At 38.6% G+C, this 21,072-nt stretch overlaps 1 protein-coding gene across 1 annotated transcript; it reads right to left on the bottom strand.

Moving 5' to 3' along the window:
- Nucleotides 1–55: 55 nt before the first annotated feature.
- fam120c (family with sequence similarity 120 member C) lies at nt 56–19,308 on the bottom strand. The gene is made up of 16 exons (XM_067446484.1): nt 17,973–19,308; nt 14,169–14,415; nt 14,002–14,084; nt 13,730–13,858; nt 13,499–13,601; nt 12,910–12,983; nt 12,532–12,818; nt 12,200–12,446; nt 11,538–11,709; nt 10,956–11,205; nt 10,715–10,829; nt 9,467–9,676; nt 9,156–9,381; nt 8,935–9,067; nt 5,427–5,490; nt 56–5,321 (listed from the first exon to the last, which is right to left on the bottom strand). Exons 1-16 carry the CDS (start codon nt 18,489–18,491, stop codon nt 5,040–5,042), a joined length of 3,141 nt encoding a protein of 1,046 aa, XP_067302585.1. The 5' UTR covers nt 18,492–19,308; the 3' UTR covers nt 56–5,039.
- Nucleotides 19,309–21,072: the final 1,764 nt, after the last annotated feature.

The following is a 21,072-nucleotide window of genomic DNA, read 5'->3' as shown; positions in this document are numbered from 1 at the left end:
AGCAGGGTTGAAGACCTCTGTTTTAAATAAACAAGAAAATAAAAACCCAAACTCCTTTTTACTAAAAGAATAAATTTTATTTCAGCACTGTAAGTCATTTCCCAACCATACAAACATGACTGCCAACTTTAACTCGCTCTCTTTCTTTCTCTCTCTCTCTTTCTCTCTGAGCCTTTTGGCTTTCTCCCCAATCCATTGTGAAATCAGACCACAACAGCAAGACAAATTAAAAAGAAAATTTTCTTTTCCAAAACAATCAGGTGCTTTCTTTATACTAAAAATAAGAAATTGTTAATAACGATCATAACCATAACAGCAATAATAATAATGAACTTGACCCTTCACTTCACAAGTTTTTTGGAGCTTTTGGAGATCTTGATGCATGCATCAATGCGTTGATTGTGTTGATGAGCGGATCAGTTTTCCAAGAACAGACGACAGAATGTGTTGCCTACAAATGGATGTTTTGGGTTTACGATCTTGGGGGCACATGCTATAAAGCAATGGGGACAAGATATAGAGGCTACTACATACTTCTATTTAATGTAGGATGTCAGCAGACCACTGTACACAACACATTGCTGTTATCAGACTAGGATTAAAACCTGACCACACCAGTGGTCCTGTGGAGTGAAGGGCTACAGAGCCAGGATACAGGGGGAAACAGTTATAAAGCAAGAATCAGATCTGAGGTCCAGACACAAATCTACAGGAATGCACAGGCAAAACTCGTTACCATAACAGCTGTTTGTGTGTGCGCGCATGTGTGCATGGTTACAGTATGTGTTCACACTTAACCTATCCATGACTACATTGAAGCTACATTTTTTAGAGGGACAACACATGTGCATGGGAGCTGAAGAAGTGTTCTAGGGTTAATCGCTAGGCTCCACTTGACTTGAGGAAAAAAAGAAAAGAAAATTTTTTAGCAATGAAACGGGACGATACAAGATTTAGCCACTTTTCACCAAAAAGATGTAAACATCACATTTTTGTTCATTTAGAATCTGATTACGGACCCTTTACGTATTCTAATCTCAATTACTGAAAACACGTAGCTGTATAATAATTATATACAGGATCCAGAAATTATATCAAGACTGTCAACTATATACTGGAAAAGATATTTCCAGAAATTTACTTTGGTTGAAAATTAATGTTGCACAGATGTATATTAGTCTGCTTTGTGTGCAAGGAAGCAAAATTACATTTATTCAAAATAATTACATTTGAAAGAGAATGAAAAAAAAAATATCAATGCTTAAAACGATGTAAGGGTTATTTATGCAAGTGACAATTACATCATGATGGTGAAGTGGTTTGAAAAGATACCATACAAAATAGGTGAGGAAAATTGCAATCATTACACTTGAAAAAGATCTAGTTAATTCTGCTAAGCAAATTTTAATACTAAATGTAGCAACGGTCAAAGGAGTAGCTGTTGTAATAATAATTTAAAAAAAAAAAAAAAAAAAGTAAGAAAAACACAATTTCACAACTGAATGAAACCAAAGATGGTAAGGTTAAATTTCTCAGTTCACTGTTGAAAATGTTACCAACTCTCATCTAAGATTACTTACAGACAGATTTATTAGACTAATTATAAAAGTTAAAATCTCTCACTGTTAGTATGAAGACGCAGGGGAAACAAAGGCAAGAATTAAGTAGAGGGAGATCATTTGAACTTGTGATTTTGAGTGTCTACACCCCATAAAACTTGGGGAGTGGGGGTGGTGGGATACATATGGGGATCTGCATTTGTGACCAGATTTGTGTGCTGAAAAATACGTTTTATCAAGACCAACATCTGGAGTGAAACAGCGCCATCCTAACAGCAATGGCCACAGTGACCTCACTGATTTCCAGAGCATCAAATATTATCCACTAGATATTTCTTAATATTTGACCAATCTCTATAAATGTATGAATGAGAGGTTAAGCAGCAATCTAGAACAGAGCAAAGCAGAGAAGCTTTGGAGAGGGTAACTTTGGAACCAAGCATCTGAAACTGCAAATTTAAGTATCTAAATAATTATAAGTGAAATTAACACACTGGACAATACATTAATTATCTGAATATGAAAAACTTTTACTATTTTTTCCCCTCCCTCATTCTAACTGATGTCTCTCTACAGGTATAACAAATGTATTTTGTGTGTGTGTGTGTGTGTGTGTGTGAGAGAGAGATTATATCTTTATTTGGTGTGTCTGTATATTTCGGTTTATGCTGTTCCTTTCTTAGATTATACTTAAAACTAAATGTGAAGGAGTTACTGATACTCTATGACAAACACACTGAGAAAAAACCCAACTAACTGAAACGGCTTTTAATCACAGATGAAACAGGACAGATTTTTTTTTTTTTTTAAAGGATCTAGTTATTCTGAGGAAACCAAAATTCCATTAACGGGTGTGTTTGCATGTTCATAAGCACTAACATGCTGGAGATCCTTTCTTGAAAACTAGCACTACTGTACTTAACTCGTAATAAAACGTGACAACCTAAGGTTGAGGTTTAAAAGGTCTAGCGCACATGACAGTGTAGCGTATTCGTTCACAAATACTACCTGTCACGCTACGGTCAAGATTCTTCTTGGTTTAGTCTGTCCGGTATGTCCAGTATTGTCACATATTCTGACACCGATATATCACTGTAATTTTTTTAAATCTTTTTATTTATTTATAATTTTGTCAATAGCAAACTGCATTCATAATGCATGCTTCAGGTCATTGCGATATTTCCGACGGGCTGATCTGTCTGGGTTCCTCAAGAGTGAGAATTTGCAGAATATACAGACACGCAACTATAATGGGTGTCTTCCATAATCTGATTTAAAGAGCTTTCGATATACTTTTAGTGGCACTAAATATAATATTAACCTCTTTACAAAATAAGGTGCATCTTATAACTTCAATAGAAAGCTGTGATGGATTCTTGACATTGTCAATTGTACAGATTTTAAACTATGATAATTAAATGCAATAGCCTCTCAAGTGTATTAGTTAATTATTATATTTAAATTCTCATTCATTACGTCCAACAAATTATTGGTACAAAACAAGTATTTTGTTTTTTTTAAATGGATTTAAAATATTAACATGTAAGTAGAATTAATTTTCTAACCATCTGATGCAAAATGGTCAATAAAACGGCAAGTGCGGCTTTAATCTTTAGGGTGTTTCATTCGGTTTTGACTTAAAAGCCCATTCGCCTTCATAGGTACTGTCTTGGACAAAGAAGTGCATGAGTTCATAGGACTGTCACAAAAACAAGACGAGATGGACAGATCATGAAATGGTCTGGAGAACCACAGACTCCAATATTTCTTTTTTCTTTTTTTTAAAATGACTGTCACAATAAAAGATTATCCTAAGATTCGTTCAATAATTACTTTCCAGAGTAAGAAAACTGCAATGATTTTAGCGATGGTGGGAGAATGCACATGTACAAAAAAAGCATCCACATGGTACACATGCACAAGGGAGACGTGAACAACGAGAGAATGAAAAGAGCTGCTAAAAATCCAAAACGTTTGTGAAGCTGAGAGATGTCAAATGGCAGGTCTTTAGGTTTCTCTGAGGGACTGTGTGCATTCTCGACCACTGATAAAATCACTCCCCTAAATCACATCATTGAGTTACAGGATCATGTACATTTGGGTCTATATACAAGCGGCTGGGATGTCAAACAGTATCACGGTTTAAATCCGAACACACTGCTTCCTCCCTAACTCTGGCAGAGGCCTCGATTTTTCTTTATCCTGGTTCGAGGACAACCCAGTGTGTTTTCGGTTTTATAACAAAGTGCAGGATACGACGCACTCCGTTCTCACATTCAAATGGGTTGGTGTTGATTTGTACGTCATACTGGTAAACAACACGCAAGGTAAAAGTGTATTTGGACAGTTAAACTGCCGAAAGGAATGACGGTCTGCTGCTCATTAAAAGGAAGTTAACCAATTAACCAAATTACTTTCTCTATATAGCATAGTACTATCATAAATAACATTTTAAGTGCTTTCTGTTAGAATACAATCAATAGAGGGGAGGAATTTGCATATGTATAATTTCGGGCGTAAGGTGCTATAAAGATCTCATTTAAAACTATTTCAGTAGCTTAAGTACTGCTGTCTTTGAATCCTCAGGGGGACGTGGCCTAAAAGAAGATTGTCTACATGGGAGATAAAGCAACAGAGATTCTGAGTGTAACCTGTACAACTCGTTCCCTTCCTCTTGCTCATCCTTACTCAAACATGTCTCTCTAGACTTCTCGGGCCGCCCGTGGCCCCTGTGCTGAAAACAATTGCAACTTCTCCACATGCGAATCACTTTTTGATAAGATAATATACAAAAACAAAACAAAACAAAGGGACTACCATGTGTGTGTGAATGCACACTGTGACATACAAATACAACCCGCGTTCTCCGACGGTTTCCACTCGTCTACTGTATTCAGGGCAGTGTTGACTTTGAATCCTCGCCTATGGTACACTGCAGATACAGCCACGTGTAGAACAAATAGTGTAAATCTTTGCTGTGTGGTGGAAACTTTAAAACAGCTGGTGCTGCTGTGCAACTTGACACATGCAAGTGTTTTGAGTAGGTCAATTTTCAAATATACTTTGGGCATTAAAGGGCTTTTCGTAGCCATTTTAGGCAATCATACATTTAATGTACTACGGTCTGAAAAGAAAAGGGTGTCAAAATAAAAATGCTCGAGAGCTTTTCACGATGCTACAACACTGATGGGCCAGTGGAAAGGATGGGGTCCAGAATCCAAAGATTCAGGGCGATGTGCAATCGAGGGTTGTGATTTAAACATGCTCATTTTTAAACCAGACCCGGGTCTTAAGGTGACACATAGACCGCATTCCTGACACTGTCCATCTGTCGTTTCCAGCATGTGCAGCATCATAAATTATACCATGACAACACAAAGTGGCTACTGTGCCCTAAATATTCAATTTCGTAAGGAAAAGGCAGTCGACCTTAAATCATTCCCTCTCACTCTCTCATTCTTATTACATTTTGGGATGTAATTACTCCTCTTTCTGTAGTGCACCATCTGATGGGCAGTCTTCAAGGCAACAAGGGGCCTCTACCTCCACCCCATCTCCTGACTGGTTGTCTCTGCTGGCTAAGGCACACTGGATTGGCTGGGCCAGTGGTGGCAGGTCAAGGGCTTGACCAGTGGCGCTTCCTGAAGAGCTGCCGTTCAGCTGCTGTGAAGAAGTCCCCGTTCCCTCCATGGGCCGTCCCACCGCTTTAACGTCCTCAGTGAGCTTTGGGGGGCTGGAGGAGGGAGGTGATGATGACAAAGTCTACAAGAAACATTGGGGAAGGAAGCAAATCAACTCAATCTTTTCGTTCACCAATGTCAATACGAATATTGTGCGTTCATAGTGTAAAATATATGTTGGACTGACCTGTGTTCTGTTGGTTGTCACTTTCTTCCCTCCCCTTCCTTTCACTGTCAATTCTTTACCCCTTCTGGGAAAAAAAGAAACAATAGCAGAAAAAGAACAGATGTTTTATATTGTTATAGGAATGCAACAGCATTTTGCCAGTTTTTTTAATGCTAATAACTAATATGTCTGCTACTATATTAAAGCACTGAAAATGCTAATATAAGATCAAAAATATATCCTGCAGCTCCAAAAGCAATACATTTTATCATGCTTAAAAATAGGGGTGTATAATGATACACATAATGATTTGATGGAAATCAATATACTTAACTCACAATACGATACTATCGCAACATTTAAGCCAAAATAAAGAGGATTTTTCAACTTTTGGGCCCCCAAATGTTCACCCATTGCATAATAATACATTATAATCAACATTATATATAGTAGTTTCATGTAGTAAAAAATCACTGAAACTTTAATTTGTTGCTCATGCAGTACTCTCACGCATTCAATGCAGGCATAAGTTGGATCTCTCCCACTATTAATGGACTATACATATAAGAATAAACCATCGAAAATGCTTGGTATAATCATACTACTAAAACTAAACGTGATATGGTGATTTAAATTGTTTGCTGTTTCACTTTTTGGAGCGCTGTTTCAGAGCGTTCGAGCTTCAGATAATCAATTAAATCAATCACAGTTCTAATTGCAAGAAAGCCTGTCAAAATGACTATTCCCAAACTGTAAATAGGTAGTTTTCCCCCCAAAAATTATTCTGCATTTTATTTTGCGCATCACCTTAGCATTTGAACATCCTTGTTTAGGCTACATGCACATCATATAAAAGCCGTCGAGTCTCTTTAGAAGACTTGAATTTGGATTAGACCACTCGACTCATTATTTTTACGATGCCTTTGACATTTTTTTGGATCTTTTAAGTTTTAGAGGAATGCACTTTTAAAACACAGGGACAGAAATCTCTCAGGTTTCATAAAAATAGCTTCATTAGTGTTTCAAAGTTGAATGAAAAACGTATAGTTTGAAACAACATGAGGTTGAGTAACTAATTGGTAAATTTCACTAATCCTTTAACATAATATAGTAAAATGTTATGTTTATATACTTACTAATTTATACAATATAAAAATTGACTGCATATGATTTTCTGCTAATAATCGAAGTGCTATAGCCTAGAAATCTAGACGCACCCTAGCGGCAGCAAATTTAATTTGCCCGCAAGTGTGGTCTAGCAACTCTCAATTCCTATCTGAGCTGTATTCCTCAGAATCTGGACGGCCCAATCACATCGTGTAGAGTCGTTGGGCGGGGCCATAATGACGACGGCTGAGTTGCGTTTGCGTGCTTCTAGTAACACAGTCTTCTAGTAAACACAGAAACTGGCGAACAGCGGCGGTCTTTCGAATCAGCTCTGACCGCGACTCTAGAAGACTTGGAGTTAAGCTTTCCTCTGAGAAAAGAACAAAGAGCGGCACTGAAGTCATTCTTAAAAAGGGAAGATGTGTTCGGAGTTTAGCCGACCGGATACGGCGAATGTTTAATCAGTCAGCGAGCTCCCCTTCACCGTCGTTGCTCCGGTTGGTGTAGCGCTATCCTATCGCGTGCAGAGGGAGTTTGAAAGACAACCGTTTATCCCGCCCCTCGGATTGAGCCCCGTCAATGGTGAGTTTCCAGACCAAACATCTTGATGTGGGTCTGGCTTGTCAGGCTAGAAGTGCTACACAAGCTTCTTGAATTCTGCTGCTATTAGTCTTCACCAGTAGGTGGTGCAATTTAGAGTTAATAGACCATTTCAGAATGTTTGTAAACAATCGCCTCAAGATACTTCCGGGTGGCAGAACGCGAGCGGCTTCTACTGACAAACTGAAGAGATCAGCCGGCTACTGTAAATAGTAACATAGTTAAGAACATTGCTGTTGTTTAAAGTTGAAACTATGACGAAAACGTGTTGTGTTTGGGGTTGCGCCATCAGATATACAGGAAAAGGTGTAGGATTTTATCGATTTCATTCAGAAAGAAGTAAATATATGCAGCAAAACCTGTGGGTGAGGAGGCTAAAGCGAGTGGACGTCGTCAAAAGTGGCGCTACAGAGAAGTATTCTCAAAATGGTCCATCTACAAAATCATAGCAGAGCATAATTATCTTCAGCTGGGGAATTTCGAGACTAATATTAGTAAACTTTAGATCTCTTTTAACCCCTTACGATTCAAAGATCATACGGCCTCAGATTACTATTGTTCAACATTCACTGCTCATCACACATTATCTGGACAAACTCAGTATCATCAGAAAGATTAAAGACTCCAGCTTTGATATTTGAACACTGTTTATGATAAAACTGGGTTGCAGTGACATTCAATTCTTAATTTATGTCAGGAGTGCATTATTATCGATCCGTTATGAATGATATTTTTAATAGATTATCAGACGCACTTTATTCTCTCTTCACTGGCTCATTTGTGTTCACAGAGATCGCAAAGAACAGCTTTCAGTTTAGCTCTTAGTTTAAAAGTCCTCATATTTGGAGAAATATTGACATATCACGTTTGCAAAATATTTCGTCATACAGAATACCATTTCTATTCATTTCTCACGGAATTATTCGATATAAAAGAGTTAAAACATGCGCAGACCTCTCTCCTACTGTCTCGGACATTTCCTCATTCTGGCTCGAACGGGCCTATTCTAAATTTCTACGCGTGAACTAAGAAGCTAATAAACACACGATAACTATGGAATAAGGTTTTTGTGTGATTGTTCATGTGATTTCGGCTATTTTATATCAATAATGGATGTTTACATGACTGCTAACAGGTGTAGTGATTAGTTCCATATAAAATTATAAATATAACATATTTTATCATCGGGAGTTTGTGAGATATTGCAGATGCCACGAGTCATTAAAGTGGATCATTGCATCAAATCAGCTGGGAAACAGCATGACTGCACCGCGAGCCGGCCGCAATCACACAAGGTTTCGTGTTAAACACAGACACCGGAACTTTCAATGTTGCTGCTATAGCTTCAGATACAAAAAATAAAGAAAAAATGTGTGCAAAGGATTTGTTGAAAAGCAGAGAACAGGGAAATAGACTATCTACGATAGCCTAACATATTGTAATTCAAACAGCAACAGTCACTAAAATAACTACTCAATGGTAGGCTGAAGCTCATTTAAAAATTGTGGTATTAGACTAGCACTACATCTACTAGACCAAGGTTAGGCATTTCATGTATTGCTATCTCCTGAATTAATTAATCGGTCCCTCAATAATCATGTTAACTATGTCTGAATACTAGCGTTGCCATAGGAACGCTTCGGCTTTTGCCACCCGGAAGAACGTTTATTACTGTTGTGACGTCATGGTGAATTGTCGTATAAAGATCCAGACATCAGGGAGAAAGAAGCCCTCTCAAGCATGTCATTTTTTTGAGGCTGTGTCATAACTCCATTAAAAAAATCAGCCAAATAGCCACTATTTTGTGACAGAACGGACTCACCCTTTCCCTCCTACTGACACCACCTGCATATTGAACCCCCCTCTGCCACGGAGTGGCTTGTTCCCAGCCCACTGACCAACAACCATGCCAGCTATTTCCAGCTTGCCACCTTGGGGAGGTATAGACTGGATTCCTAAAAGAATTACAGAAAATTACTAAGTGACATCAAAAGGGCAGTAAACCAAATGTAGCAAATGTGATAAATAAGAAGAAGGTCTAACCTGGGAAGGCCCTGGGCCGGTGCTGGTGGTGATGGTGAGGAGGAGGAGGCATAGAGCCCAATGGGCGAGGAGGATAAAGAGGATGCATGGGGTAAAAAGGGGGCACCATGGTAGGAGGGAGGAATGCAGGGGGTGGCAGTGGTGGAGGTGGAGGAGGCGGCCGGGACAGGTTAATGCCTTCCAGAATGGCCTGGCGCATTTTCTCCACCCTCGAAACCAGTTCCTCCTGCAGGGACAGTGTCAAAGACGTTAAAATACCTGAAATATTGTGAAATATTAAACAGCTGCACCTGCACATATATGTTTGTTACCTGGCCTTCACACATATCAAGTAAGGAGGCTCTGTCTCTGGTGGCTTTAGCTAGCTTGCTCTGGAACAACTTCCCATCAAAAAAGCCCCAAGGGCAGCAATGGTCCCATGGCAGGGGCTGTCCACATACATCATTCACAAACAGGGCAGTGTCCACTCCGCTCATGAACAGAGAGGCTAGTTGCACCCCACGGTTATCCACCTTCTCCACCTGGTATCAGTGTCAAAGAGAAGAAATATGATCCAACAGCATGTTTGGCATCAGCCTGGTAAATGTCACAGTAGCGTGCCATTTCAGATTTCACAGAGCTCTTTCAAAACAGATTATTGACAGCCTGACAGTTGAAAGACAGCATCTATTTTAAAGAAATGCTTTGCCTTGAACCTTTTGCTTTATGTGACGTACAGCTATTGAAGTTGAGCCGAAGCTATTGAGTCTTTCCTTACTTAGACTTAGTCGTGCTTGAAGACAAGTGTTGCCTCAAGGCACAAAAAAAAAAAACCTGTCAAAATTGTGCACGAACATTTAACAAAGCGTGGAAGATACAAAGATAAAGAGTGTATGGGGTATGTTGTGTGCAGTGTTCAATTCAATCCCTCCTCCCACTGCTTTTACTGTAATCTGGGTCTTTACAGTTATATAAGAACACAAAAACACATGCAAATGTGCTTAAGTCTAAAACCACAGCTCTCTATCTGCTTTTAGCAATTTCACTCAACAAAAAGTAAATATTTAATTAGAAACGAGATTTAAAGTCAGGAATGGCAGATACTTAAGACACACTTTAAACAACATATATTTTGACCTGTTCTTTGAAGAAAATGTAATTTATAAGCATTTAGTTAATTATATCAACAATGTTGACTTTGTTTATTGACCATCCCAAAATAAAAAGTATAAATGAGCGATTTATCAAAAAGTGATTTATAAATGCATTTATTCAAAATAAACCAGAAATCTCAATTTTGCTTGGAACACAAAATTATTAAATTGTGGAGGCTGCAGTTTAATTAAATAAATATATGGGCTGGGTACACGTCTCGTTTTGCAGTAAATGCTGCTCTACAAAAACTTTATCTTTGCATCTGCTTTGAGTTTGTGTCATTTGTAGCATGCATTTGGGAATGCAACCATCTTCCAAAAAATAAGAAGCACTAATAAACCAGCTGTTGTCAAGAAAAAAGAGAAGCTTTAAGAAATAAATAATATATAGGTGGTGTTTGTGGCAGTTAATGAGACACAACTTGCCTTGAGTTCCTGAAGTTGGTCAGGCTCATAGAGCTGGTTGGACACAGCTTGAGCCAAAAAGGCCTCAAGCTCATGGCGCTGAAGAATGCGACCCCCCGGCCACTGCATCATATACCTGCAAACACATTACTGTTCAAACCACACAGAGCTACTCAGATTCCATGCTGACCTATTAATTCAGTGTTTTAGTGTGGAGTAAGAACCATATCAATGTCCAAAGAAAAACATCTCACAAAGGTACCTGAGCACGCAGCACATGAGCAGCAGGTGAGATGGCACACAAGTTGGGTTGAGCAGGGCAGGGCAGTCAGAGCGCATGCAGGCTAGAAAGGCTCGCGTACGACGGCTGCGGTCCTCTGAGGCTCTGCCCAGCCACAACCGCCTCAGGTTGGGACACGTCCACTCGCGGAAACACAGGGCTGGAACAAGCTCTGGGGTCAGGGCAGATTTAGCTTTACTGGCACACCACTCCTTTACAATCACCGGGGGCACTGTAGAGTCATACAGAAAGAAGACATTTAGATTGATTTTGATTCCTCTGACAACAAGGCAAGATAATGCTCATAGTTTTGTTTCCTTTTTATATTGGAATGTATGTGTTTATTACTATTTAAATACATAATAGTAATACATTATTAACCTGAAAAACATGAAGCAATATTTACTTATTTAAAAAATAATAAGCCAACCATTTAAGCACTGAGAATCACAAAATTTTCCTGTTATTGGTATTGGCTACTGATTTTTTGGTATTATGACAACACTTACAATATGTATGCTATTCTACAGTTTACCCAAGCTTTAAGCCCACCCTTCCTCTCACCGTCAACTGGACTACGCTTGCGCATGGCCAGTCTCTCCAGCCTCCGCTGGGTCTCAGCCAAGCTGAACAGCACCCCATAGGCATACTGGCGAGCAGAACGGAAAAGTAGAGAAGCAGGAGGCAGGTCGGGGTTGCACTCATCCTCTATACACACTGGCATCTTCATTTCCCCCTGGGAGGTGGCAGAAAAATAGAAAGAGAGGGGATAAATGGAAGGTAAGGGACAGAGAGAAGAGTATTACAGCTCTGTATTATAAGCTGCTTTTGAATATTTCAGGGCATTTGCCATCATAAATGTAAAAAAATAATAATAAAATGTGTCTATTGTTATAACAGACAAACTTTTTCCAAATGAAACCGCAGTTTTATAATTAATATGGAAGTACACAAACAAGATGTCATATAAGCATTAAAACATAAAACTGAGTTGAGGTGCACAAAAAGGTTTCATTTTTAAGTTAGATATGACGAAAAGGAAAAACATATCACTTATTTCAGTAACACCTCTGAGGGATTTAGTGAATTAATTCAGTGAAGGAAAAAGTAAAAAAACTATTAAAGTTATTTTTTTGTTATTGCATATTCAGCAGCGAAAAATATCAAGGATGAAACCCTCCCAGAATGCCATTTATTTGTGAGCACATGCTGTGTGACTGCGGTACCTTGGTCAAGATGTGGTAGATCTGGGGATACATGAGTCCTCTCCGGTGTCTGTGCTCCGCCACCCTCAGCACCTCAGCACTGACCTGTGGAAGGGGTGGAGTTGTGATGTCCATGTGAGTCCGTGTTGGCATGGACAGCAATGATGGAATGGACGGCCCGCTTCCGTTACCATGGTGGCCGTCCCCAGAGCCACTGACGCTCCGTCCACTGGGATCTTCCCATCTCGTGGACTTGTCAGCCAAATGACTATGACAGAAAATGAATATTCACTCTGCGCTGAATACAACACAGGTACAACACAACGAACAGATTCCGTACAATGTGGACTCACTTAGTGCTGGTGTCATTTTGCTCCTCCCCATCTGAAGACGACGACGATGAGGGGGAGGCGCCTGTTGGAGCAGCAGTGTGATGATTAGGCTGTCGGTTGCCATCTTGAGAGGAATCATATGGAGCAGACCAATCAGCAAAGCCCATTTTCCCAACTAGTGAATCATTACAGTCTTGCAGAGGCTGAGTTGGGTTCTGGCATAAAAGGGCTGGCCCAGTGGCAGGGCCGGGTCCGTAGAGCCCACCTGGATAAGGCACCTTAACACCTGACACCTGGGGTGGACCAAACTGTGGAGAACAGCAAAAAGTGACTGGCTGAAATTTGTTTCTGGAAAAGGAATGCTATTTAAAGCACTAAACATGTACAGTAAATAATTACCTGAGCTTTTACAGGCTGCATTGCCCCCATGTGGCCGGGAGGTCCGCTAAATTGACTAGGCCCAAAGCCTGGAACTGAGAGAAGAGTCAAGAGATACCAATTAAACATCGTATGAGTGTAACATGATGTCAGAGCTTATCTTATGGCTGCTAAAAGCTAAAAAGTGTAAACTAAACATACACTACAAATCAAAAGTTTAAGGTCTTTAAGATTTTTATGTCTCATGCTCAACAAGTTAAAAAAAGCAATATTATGAAATATTATAACTTTTCTATGTAAATATTTTCAGCAGCCATTACTCCAGTTTTCAGTGCCACATTATATTCTAAAATACTAAAGTGCTGCTCAAGACATTTCCTCTTATTAATGTTGAAAACAGCTGCGGCTTAACCTTTGTGAAAAACATTTCTTATATGGAATCTTTGATAAATAGAAAGTATTTTCAAAAGATTAAAATGTATAAATGTGTTAAAATATCACTTTTTGACTAATTTAACACATCTTTGTTGAAGAAAGAAAAAAAGTACAGACCCTAAACTTTTAAATGGTTGTGTATGTATAGTGAATGGTCTTCAGACATTCTACCTACAGAGGTATGGAGAAGGTCCCATGGAAAGAGGTCTTGGTTTACTGGCCGCCGAAAAATACTCCACTGCCTTCTTAAACCTCTCAAATTTGTCTTCTGTACGTGACTGAAGGTTAGAAAATGGGGAGTATCCATGTTATGATGAGCTTTTAAAGTAACACGAACAGTACAATGTGGTACACGTGTAGAAAAGTAGTACGTGAAAATGCAGATGTTAACATGGCCATTCTTCACCTGTGACTGCTTGAAAACATCCTTGGCCACCGAATCTAAATTCCCAAGATCTTTGATGGATGCCACATACTCAGATACAGCCTTGATGACAACCTCACATGGAGGGAGGACTAACTGATGAGCCCTGACCTGAAGAAAGGGACGAAATTAAAATAATGGTTTATAGTGATAAATCTGATGCTCAAGGATGCTTAAGTCTATATTATCAATTACAAATACAGATGACTGAAAATATCTATAAAAATGTGTGAAATTATAAATTAAATAGGCACCTTGAGGGAGGCAAGAGGGTGTTCTGGGCCTAGAAGACTCCAATGAAAGGCAGCCAAGTCTTCATCTGGCAGAATGTGGTTACCTGATTTTTGGAAGACCCACATTTAAAACTAAACAATGCTATTAAAAAATAAAGTCAGATGTCAGGACTTAAAATGTTCCTTACCAAGAAGAGCAGCAAAGATTGGCAGGTGCTGGGTCTTGAGGCCAAGCTGGCGAGCCGCTTCTGATAGCAGGTACTGGTGAGTGGTCAGATTCTTGCCATTCCAGGAGAGCTTGAGAGCGTGGGAGCTGAAATAGGCCGGAACGTTGCATAGCGCAAACTCTGAGTCCTGTGCGATCAGACCCTGAAAACCATAGTCTCTGTACAGGGATAGCACCTCCTGATGGTGGTCCTCCAGGGTCTGCACCACCTACAACACAAGCAGGGTGGAAGGAGACCATGTTAGCTTCCATTGGTCTGAATTTTTTTGAAAAGGTGCATTAAGTTACTTTTTGTTTATTGCATTTTGACTTGGAATTACATTAACACATTAGTGTTGTTAAAAGTATAGATTTTAAAATACATATTGGTTCTTTCAATTCTCCTTTTCTTCAGTTTTGATAAACGGATGCCAGCTGATCTTTCTCGCTTCTCACATATTCAGTTGCGTTTCAATATAAAGACCTAGCAACTTAAAACTTAGGTGGCACGATTAACAGTAAATAGCAGCAAACTCCATCTCTGCCTGTGAGTTTAACATGCACTTGGGAACGCAAAATGCTGCGCTAGTTTAGCAGTATTTTCATATTCACATAATTTCCCACACTTCTGTGGACAGATGATTCACACAGATTTGTAATGAGAAGCGTTTATAAATCTGTTCTCACTGACACTTGAGAGTTAATTTCTTCACTTGCAAGAATTCATGTCATAGGTATTGACATTCTAATACTAGCCAAGTAAAGTAATGAATATGCTTAATATTGTTTTTAATTTATTTTACAGCTCAACTGTATTACAATATAAATTATTTCTGTCTTAGAGATAAAATGTCATTGTTATTATATAATCCTACTCATAGCTATCAAGCCTGAGGTAATTCTGTTTCATTTTATAAGGAAATATTTTGACTATCGTCAAAAGTGAATTAGACACTTCAGATAATTGTATTAAATATCAAAAATGTTATTTTGACTATCAATATTTTTCAAGGTACAATATCAAAGATAAAAATTCCAGTATCGTGAAAAGACTGTTACACATATTAATTAGAAATGCGCAATCAACTATTAGCCAGTATTAAGTTATTCTGCAAGCAAAAGTGTTAGAAGGCTACTACAATAAATCTATTAGTATTCGGACAGTCATGTGATGCAGTCACATGCAGTGTTTTTCTGAAATGAGGTGGCAAAGCCCTCACTGTTTTTTATTTTAAATATAAATTAATGTTCCAGTTATACTTAAGGTTGACATTTTTTCTTAAAAATTTCTCATTTACTCCAAAATATTATAATATATATACAAGAAAGCTGTTCTTTTAAGTCACCAACATATTTTCAGGTCATGGCTCAGTTAACACTAGAGGCATCAGGATAGTCACACACAAAAAACTATTACAGATCACAACATTTCAAGTAATTTTAAGTTTGATTGCAACGTGACAAAGCGATGATATCTAAGTGCTTGAGTGGCTTCTTACTTTTAAATTAGTCTTCCCAGTAACACATTTTTTTATTTATTAAGACCAATTCCTGATTGTGAAACGTGAATAAAAACGTGAGACAGAATTTTCCTCATACTGCAACTTTAACCTCTGGTGTCGCTGTTTGACACTGTCACTTTAAGGAACATTTTTAATTTATATGTTTTTTAATGACATGTTTCAGAATATTTTTGCTGTTGATTTTCTCATCTTTTTTTTTTTGAGGCAGCACAGCCTCATCTGACTGCTTGGAGGAAACGTTCCTGAGGTGATCATAACATTAATTTGAAATAAAACAGCTTTTATTATGCTACTGATTTTGACTGGAGACATCATTTGTAACATTGTTTAAACTACTATTCATTAAATTATCAGGCTGTCACAATTCCTTGATAAAATTAGAGTACTCTAATATTAAATTAGAGTAACCAGCAAAATACTGCTGCACAATGTATCAAAACCATTTAAAAAATTCATCCTACAGCATAGTGCTATTGTGAATTCACAAAGGCAGTGATTCAATTAAATATATGCCTTGCTGGTTTAATGTGCTTTTTAATTATTTACATGCGTGCAGGTTACGTGTGTCTCAGAGTGGCTCTGTTCACAGTAAATGCTGCTCCACATGAACTGTTATCATTAACACTCAAACTCCAATGTTTTCAAATATACTGTTTATATTTTTATTGTTTATGAATATGTTTATTGTGACTTCAAAATAAAAGTTTAAACCTTAAAAGTTTGCACGTATTGATGTCCATATATTCTTCATATAATTCATATAAATTACAGTAGTTGTAGCATTTCGATTGTTAAAATAAAATCGGCAAATATTAAAGTTCAAGTAAACATTTGAAAAATCTTTTAGCCAATATTAACAAGGATTTCATCTGCTGTAAAATGTAACAACAATAGGCTATCGGCGACCTCTGCTGGCATTTGTTATAATACATTATATAATGTGCATAGTATAATTGTTTATATTATGTATGCTTTATCATATATTTTAAACAGTGTTGTTTTATAAAATCATATGATCACTTGCTTTTGATAGCAAATATTATTGCCACATTGCTATTATACATGTATTTTAAAGGTGCACTGTGTAAATTTAATGAATTAGTTCACCCAAAAATGAAAATTCTGTGAATAATTACTTATCCTAATGTCGTTCGACACCCGTAAGACAAAGATTCGAATGAATCATGAATGAATCATTATGAATCAGCGTATTGATTCATGATTCAGATCGCGTGTCAAACTGCCAAAATCACGTAACATTGGCGATCCGAATTCTGAATCGATACGCTGATTCATAAACGTTCAAATCTTAGTTTGAGGATTGAAAACAAACATGTAAGAGAAGACAATGCTGAATAAAGTTGTAGTTTTTGTTATTTTTGGACCAAAATGTATTTTCAATGCTTCAATAGATTCTAATGAACTAAATGATGTCCCATATGGACTACTTTGATTATGTTTTTATTACCTCTCTGGAAAGAGACAGTATGCCATACATACATTCAATGGAGGAAGAGAAAGCTCCAGGACTAAATATAAAATATCAAACTGTGTTCCGAAGATGAACGGAGGTCTTACGGGTGTCAAACGACATTAGGGTAAGTAATTATTGACAGAATTTTTCATTTTTGGGTGAACTAACCCTTTAAGTGGCATCAGCCCTCTCTTTCAAAGCTAGTGACCAACACAGGATAAATATGTTATGGTCTGAGACAGCAGAGAGTGGATAGCACTCTGTATAAGTTTGTCCGTTTAGGGCTACTGTAGAAACATGGCGGCGCAAAATGTCGACTTTACTGTAAGGGGACCAGCGGTGCATGTAGATAGAAATGTCTCAATGGTAATGAATATGCTATTAAACGGTTCATTATGTAACGTCTTTATATACCACTGAAAACATAGTTATGTAATTATTTTGCATTTCTGTCAACATATCCTTATAAATATTACACACTGCACCTTTAAATCATTTAAAAGGTTAGTGTTTGCTTTGGAATTTTTATTACTACAACAATTGCAACTCGATTAGCAAAATAATTGTTAGTTGACAGTGACAGCCCTACTACATTGTGTAAACTTTGCATAAAAAAGTAGTTTAACGAATGATAGGGAATAATTCTTTGTTTTTGAAACATTTTTACAATGACACAAATAAATGAAATTGGCAAAGCATTTACAGCATGTTGCATTTTTAACGTAAAGGAGGAACACAATTCATAGAAGGGCATCACAAATCCTCTCGAGTAGGGCATCAGGCCACTCACCCGCACGCGGAATCGGAACATGGCGAGGCGGACACAGTGGCTCAGGCAGGCCGGGGGCAGAAACCAGGCCCGCGGAGGGGGCGTGGCCTTGCTTCCGACATGATTGACTATGAGCTGTGCCGTCTGCCGCTGCCCCTGTGCCCGCCGCGCCCACTCCGGCCACCGATCCTTCCCAAGCGTGCCATTAAAAATCACCACCAGCTCCAGTCCGCCCTGGTACAAACAGGCCTGGGAGAGCGCCGCCAGATAGCCGAGCATTGCATTCCACTCGCCTCCACAAACCCAGTCGGTCTGGTAGCCCCCGTAGAGCCGCTGAAGGCCAGAGTCTGCGTCAACCAGAATGCGAGCTGGCGGGGGAGGCGGAGGCAGCGAGCTTGGATGATGGGGATGGTGGTGGTGGTGATGATGATGATGTGGGGGCTGACGGCCTGCCGTTCGGGCGAGCTTGAGAAGATCTACTGGAACTGCCGCCCCAGGGCAGCGTTTCTCCAAATACTCCTGAAAGCCTTGAACTCCCATATTGTATCTTGTCTATGCGCGTGAGATGGATGAACCTTGTTAAGAAGTTGATTTCTTGATTATGTGCTCAGAACTAGATCTGGCCGGTTATAACTTAGTTGGATAACTAAAGACCTGAAATATCTAGTAAATAATCCGACAAATGCAACTGTCAACCGACCCCCAGTAAAATTTCAGATACGCGTGGCTATTTATTACATTTGGTCGTGTAAGTGCAATCTGTGTCCATTCCTAACGGTGTCAATATTATAATCCCACTAAAGTCTATCTATTTGTATAAATTATAATGTTGCACGGTTTACAAAGTAACGATGGAGGATAACGGCGCGCACGCTACACTTATGATGTCGACAGTGTTGGTAACATCAAAATACAATCCTATTTGTAACACATCTAGCTGCAAACTAAACAACAACTACGCCGTTGCTATCTAACATACCCGGTAGGTAATTAAAACTAACTCTAGCCGATAGTGGATACAGTATGTCATGTACTGGTTAACAGTTATAAGAGCTACAGTTTTTGGCTAACAAACTAGCTCGCGCACTTAGCCAGTTAGCCAAGATCCCGGCGTGATTGACGCGTCAACTAGTCGAGACAAATCGGGGGCTACTGCGATTCGGAATGAGATGAATAATTAAGGGGAAAATAAAGTAAAACAACTAAAATAAAACAAAAACAAACGCCCGACGTAAGCTCCCTCGCTCTCTGTCTCACTCACGACTTCATGTTGAGGAGAGGAACATACTTTCATGCGACGTCGGCCATCTTGCGACTTCCCCGCGGACCAACAGAAAGTGGGAGTGGAGGCGAGCTGAGGAAATTGGGAGGAGCGACGTGCCGTGTGCCTGGGACATGTAGTTTTGTTCTGTCTGTAGCGGTAGCGGGACGGTAGCGTAAAAGACTACAACTACCACACAGAAAAGTGAGAGACCGGTGCCTGCCATATCCAAAAGGAACGGTTCATTCAAAAATTGATAAAGAAAATTGGTTCAGTTGGAACATAGATTAAAATCTATGAACTTCTTGCATTGTGTAGGATTAAACCGTTTAGGGCCAGTGGACTGCGAGAGGATATTTGGGGCTTTTCCCCCTTTCTTTTCTTTTTAATCTTACTGATATGAATTATTATTAAAACAAAATTAACAATCACTTTTTTACTGTTTTAATTGTCGTTCTGCTATGTGCGGTTATTATGTCATATTGTGATGAAAGTCGTTGACAGCAAGAAATCAAAACCAAATTTGCATATAGATTTGTGTAAAAAAATATTTTAATTTTTTTTTCATCTTATCTCATATTCTCTGTATTTCAAATATTGTGATTTGGAAAAAGCACTATACAAAAACATTCGAATTGAACATTTTTCTAATCGTTTCGCTATTGTAGGAAACAGGATACAAGTAGGGCCTACGCCATAAATCTTTTCCAGGTTGTATTTTAATACTCTCTCTCTCTCTCTCTCTCTCTCTCTCTCTCTCTCTCTCTCTCTCTCTCTCTCTCAGTAACGCAATATTTTTTTTTCATTGTACAAATGGGTCTTTATCATAGTATTTATAGGTATAATATGAGCTAAGTATACATATCTTTGGCTAGACCAAACAGTCGTCGGTTCACAGTGTCTTTTGTCTGCTGCTACCTGCTACATATGATTCATAAAGTCCACTCTCCACGTCCATTATGGACGATAGGGCGCGCCAAAGGCAAGTGTTTTTGGTTTTAAACGTTAATTCTTAATTCTTGTGCATAGACAGTAAAAGACAGTTTTGTATCAGCTAATTTGTGAAACAGCGCCGCTGGCTGGCTCAAACAGGGCACGGCAGCATTTATTTCGGTTTGTTTGTTGTTGCTGAAGCGGCAAGCTCGGCAGCTGTGGGCCGGAATAAAGTGCACGGCAAGCAACGTAAGCTTCCGCTTAAAATGTCATCAGTCAACAAATGTCAAGCACATGTAGCCTAGTTTATTGTGTGTAGTAAAGAAACAGATATTCGTAAAGTCGGGTCGGGCAAAGGACTTCTGCAGTCTCTTGACAAGGTTACCGTCTGCTTACGTGCCACAGGTGTCATTAAGGCATTTATTAAGATATTTTAGACTTTACAGAACATTTCAAGCAGTTTGCAATTAGTTAATTTACGGACCAAGTAAAATGTCTCGGGATGCATCTGTCTGTTAATAGCTGAAAAGCCCTGCAGTGAGAAGTCCTCATATACAGGTCCTTCTAAAAAAATTAGCATAATTTTTTGTGCATAACTGAACATAATTATTTGAAGGTTGACTTTTTTATATTAATAACACTTTTCTTTTATTGGTCGGATAAAATATGCTAATTTTGTGAGATTGGTGATGAATTTTTGGGTTTTCATGAGCTGTATGCCAAAATCATCAGTAGGCTATTAAAACAATAAAATACCTGAAATATTTCAGTTGGTGTGCAATGAATCTAAAATATATGAAAGTTTAATTTTTATCATTACATTATGGAAAATAATGGAACTTTTATCACATATGCTAATTTTTTTGAGAAGGACCTGTACTGTAAGTTTGAACTGAATTCTTGATTTATTATAATACGCATTTTCAT

The sequence above is a fragment of the Pseudorasbora parva genome, chromosome 6 (assembly GCF_024679245.1).
Source record: "Pseudorasbora parva isolate DD20220531a chromosome 6, ASM2467924v1, whole genome shotgun sequence".
NCBI classification, from domain to species: Eukaryota; Metazoa; Chordata; class Actinopteri; order Cypriniformes; family Gobionidae; genus Pseudorasbora; species Pseudorasbora parva.
The sequence above is the reverse complement of the archived record's forward strand: the minus strand, read 5'-3'. Positions and strand labels throughout refer to the sequence as shown.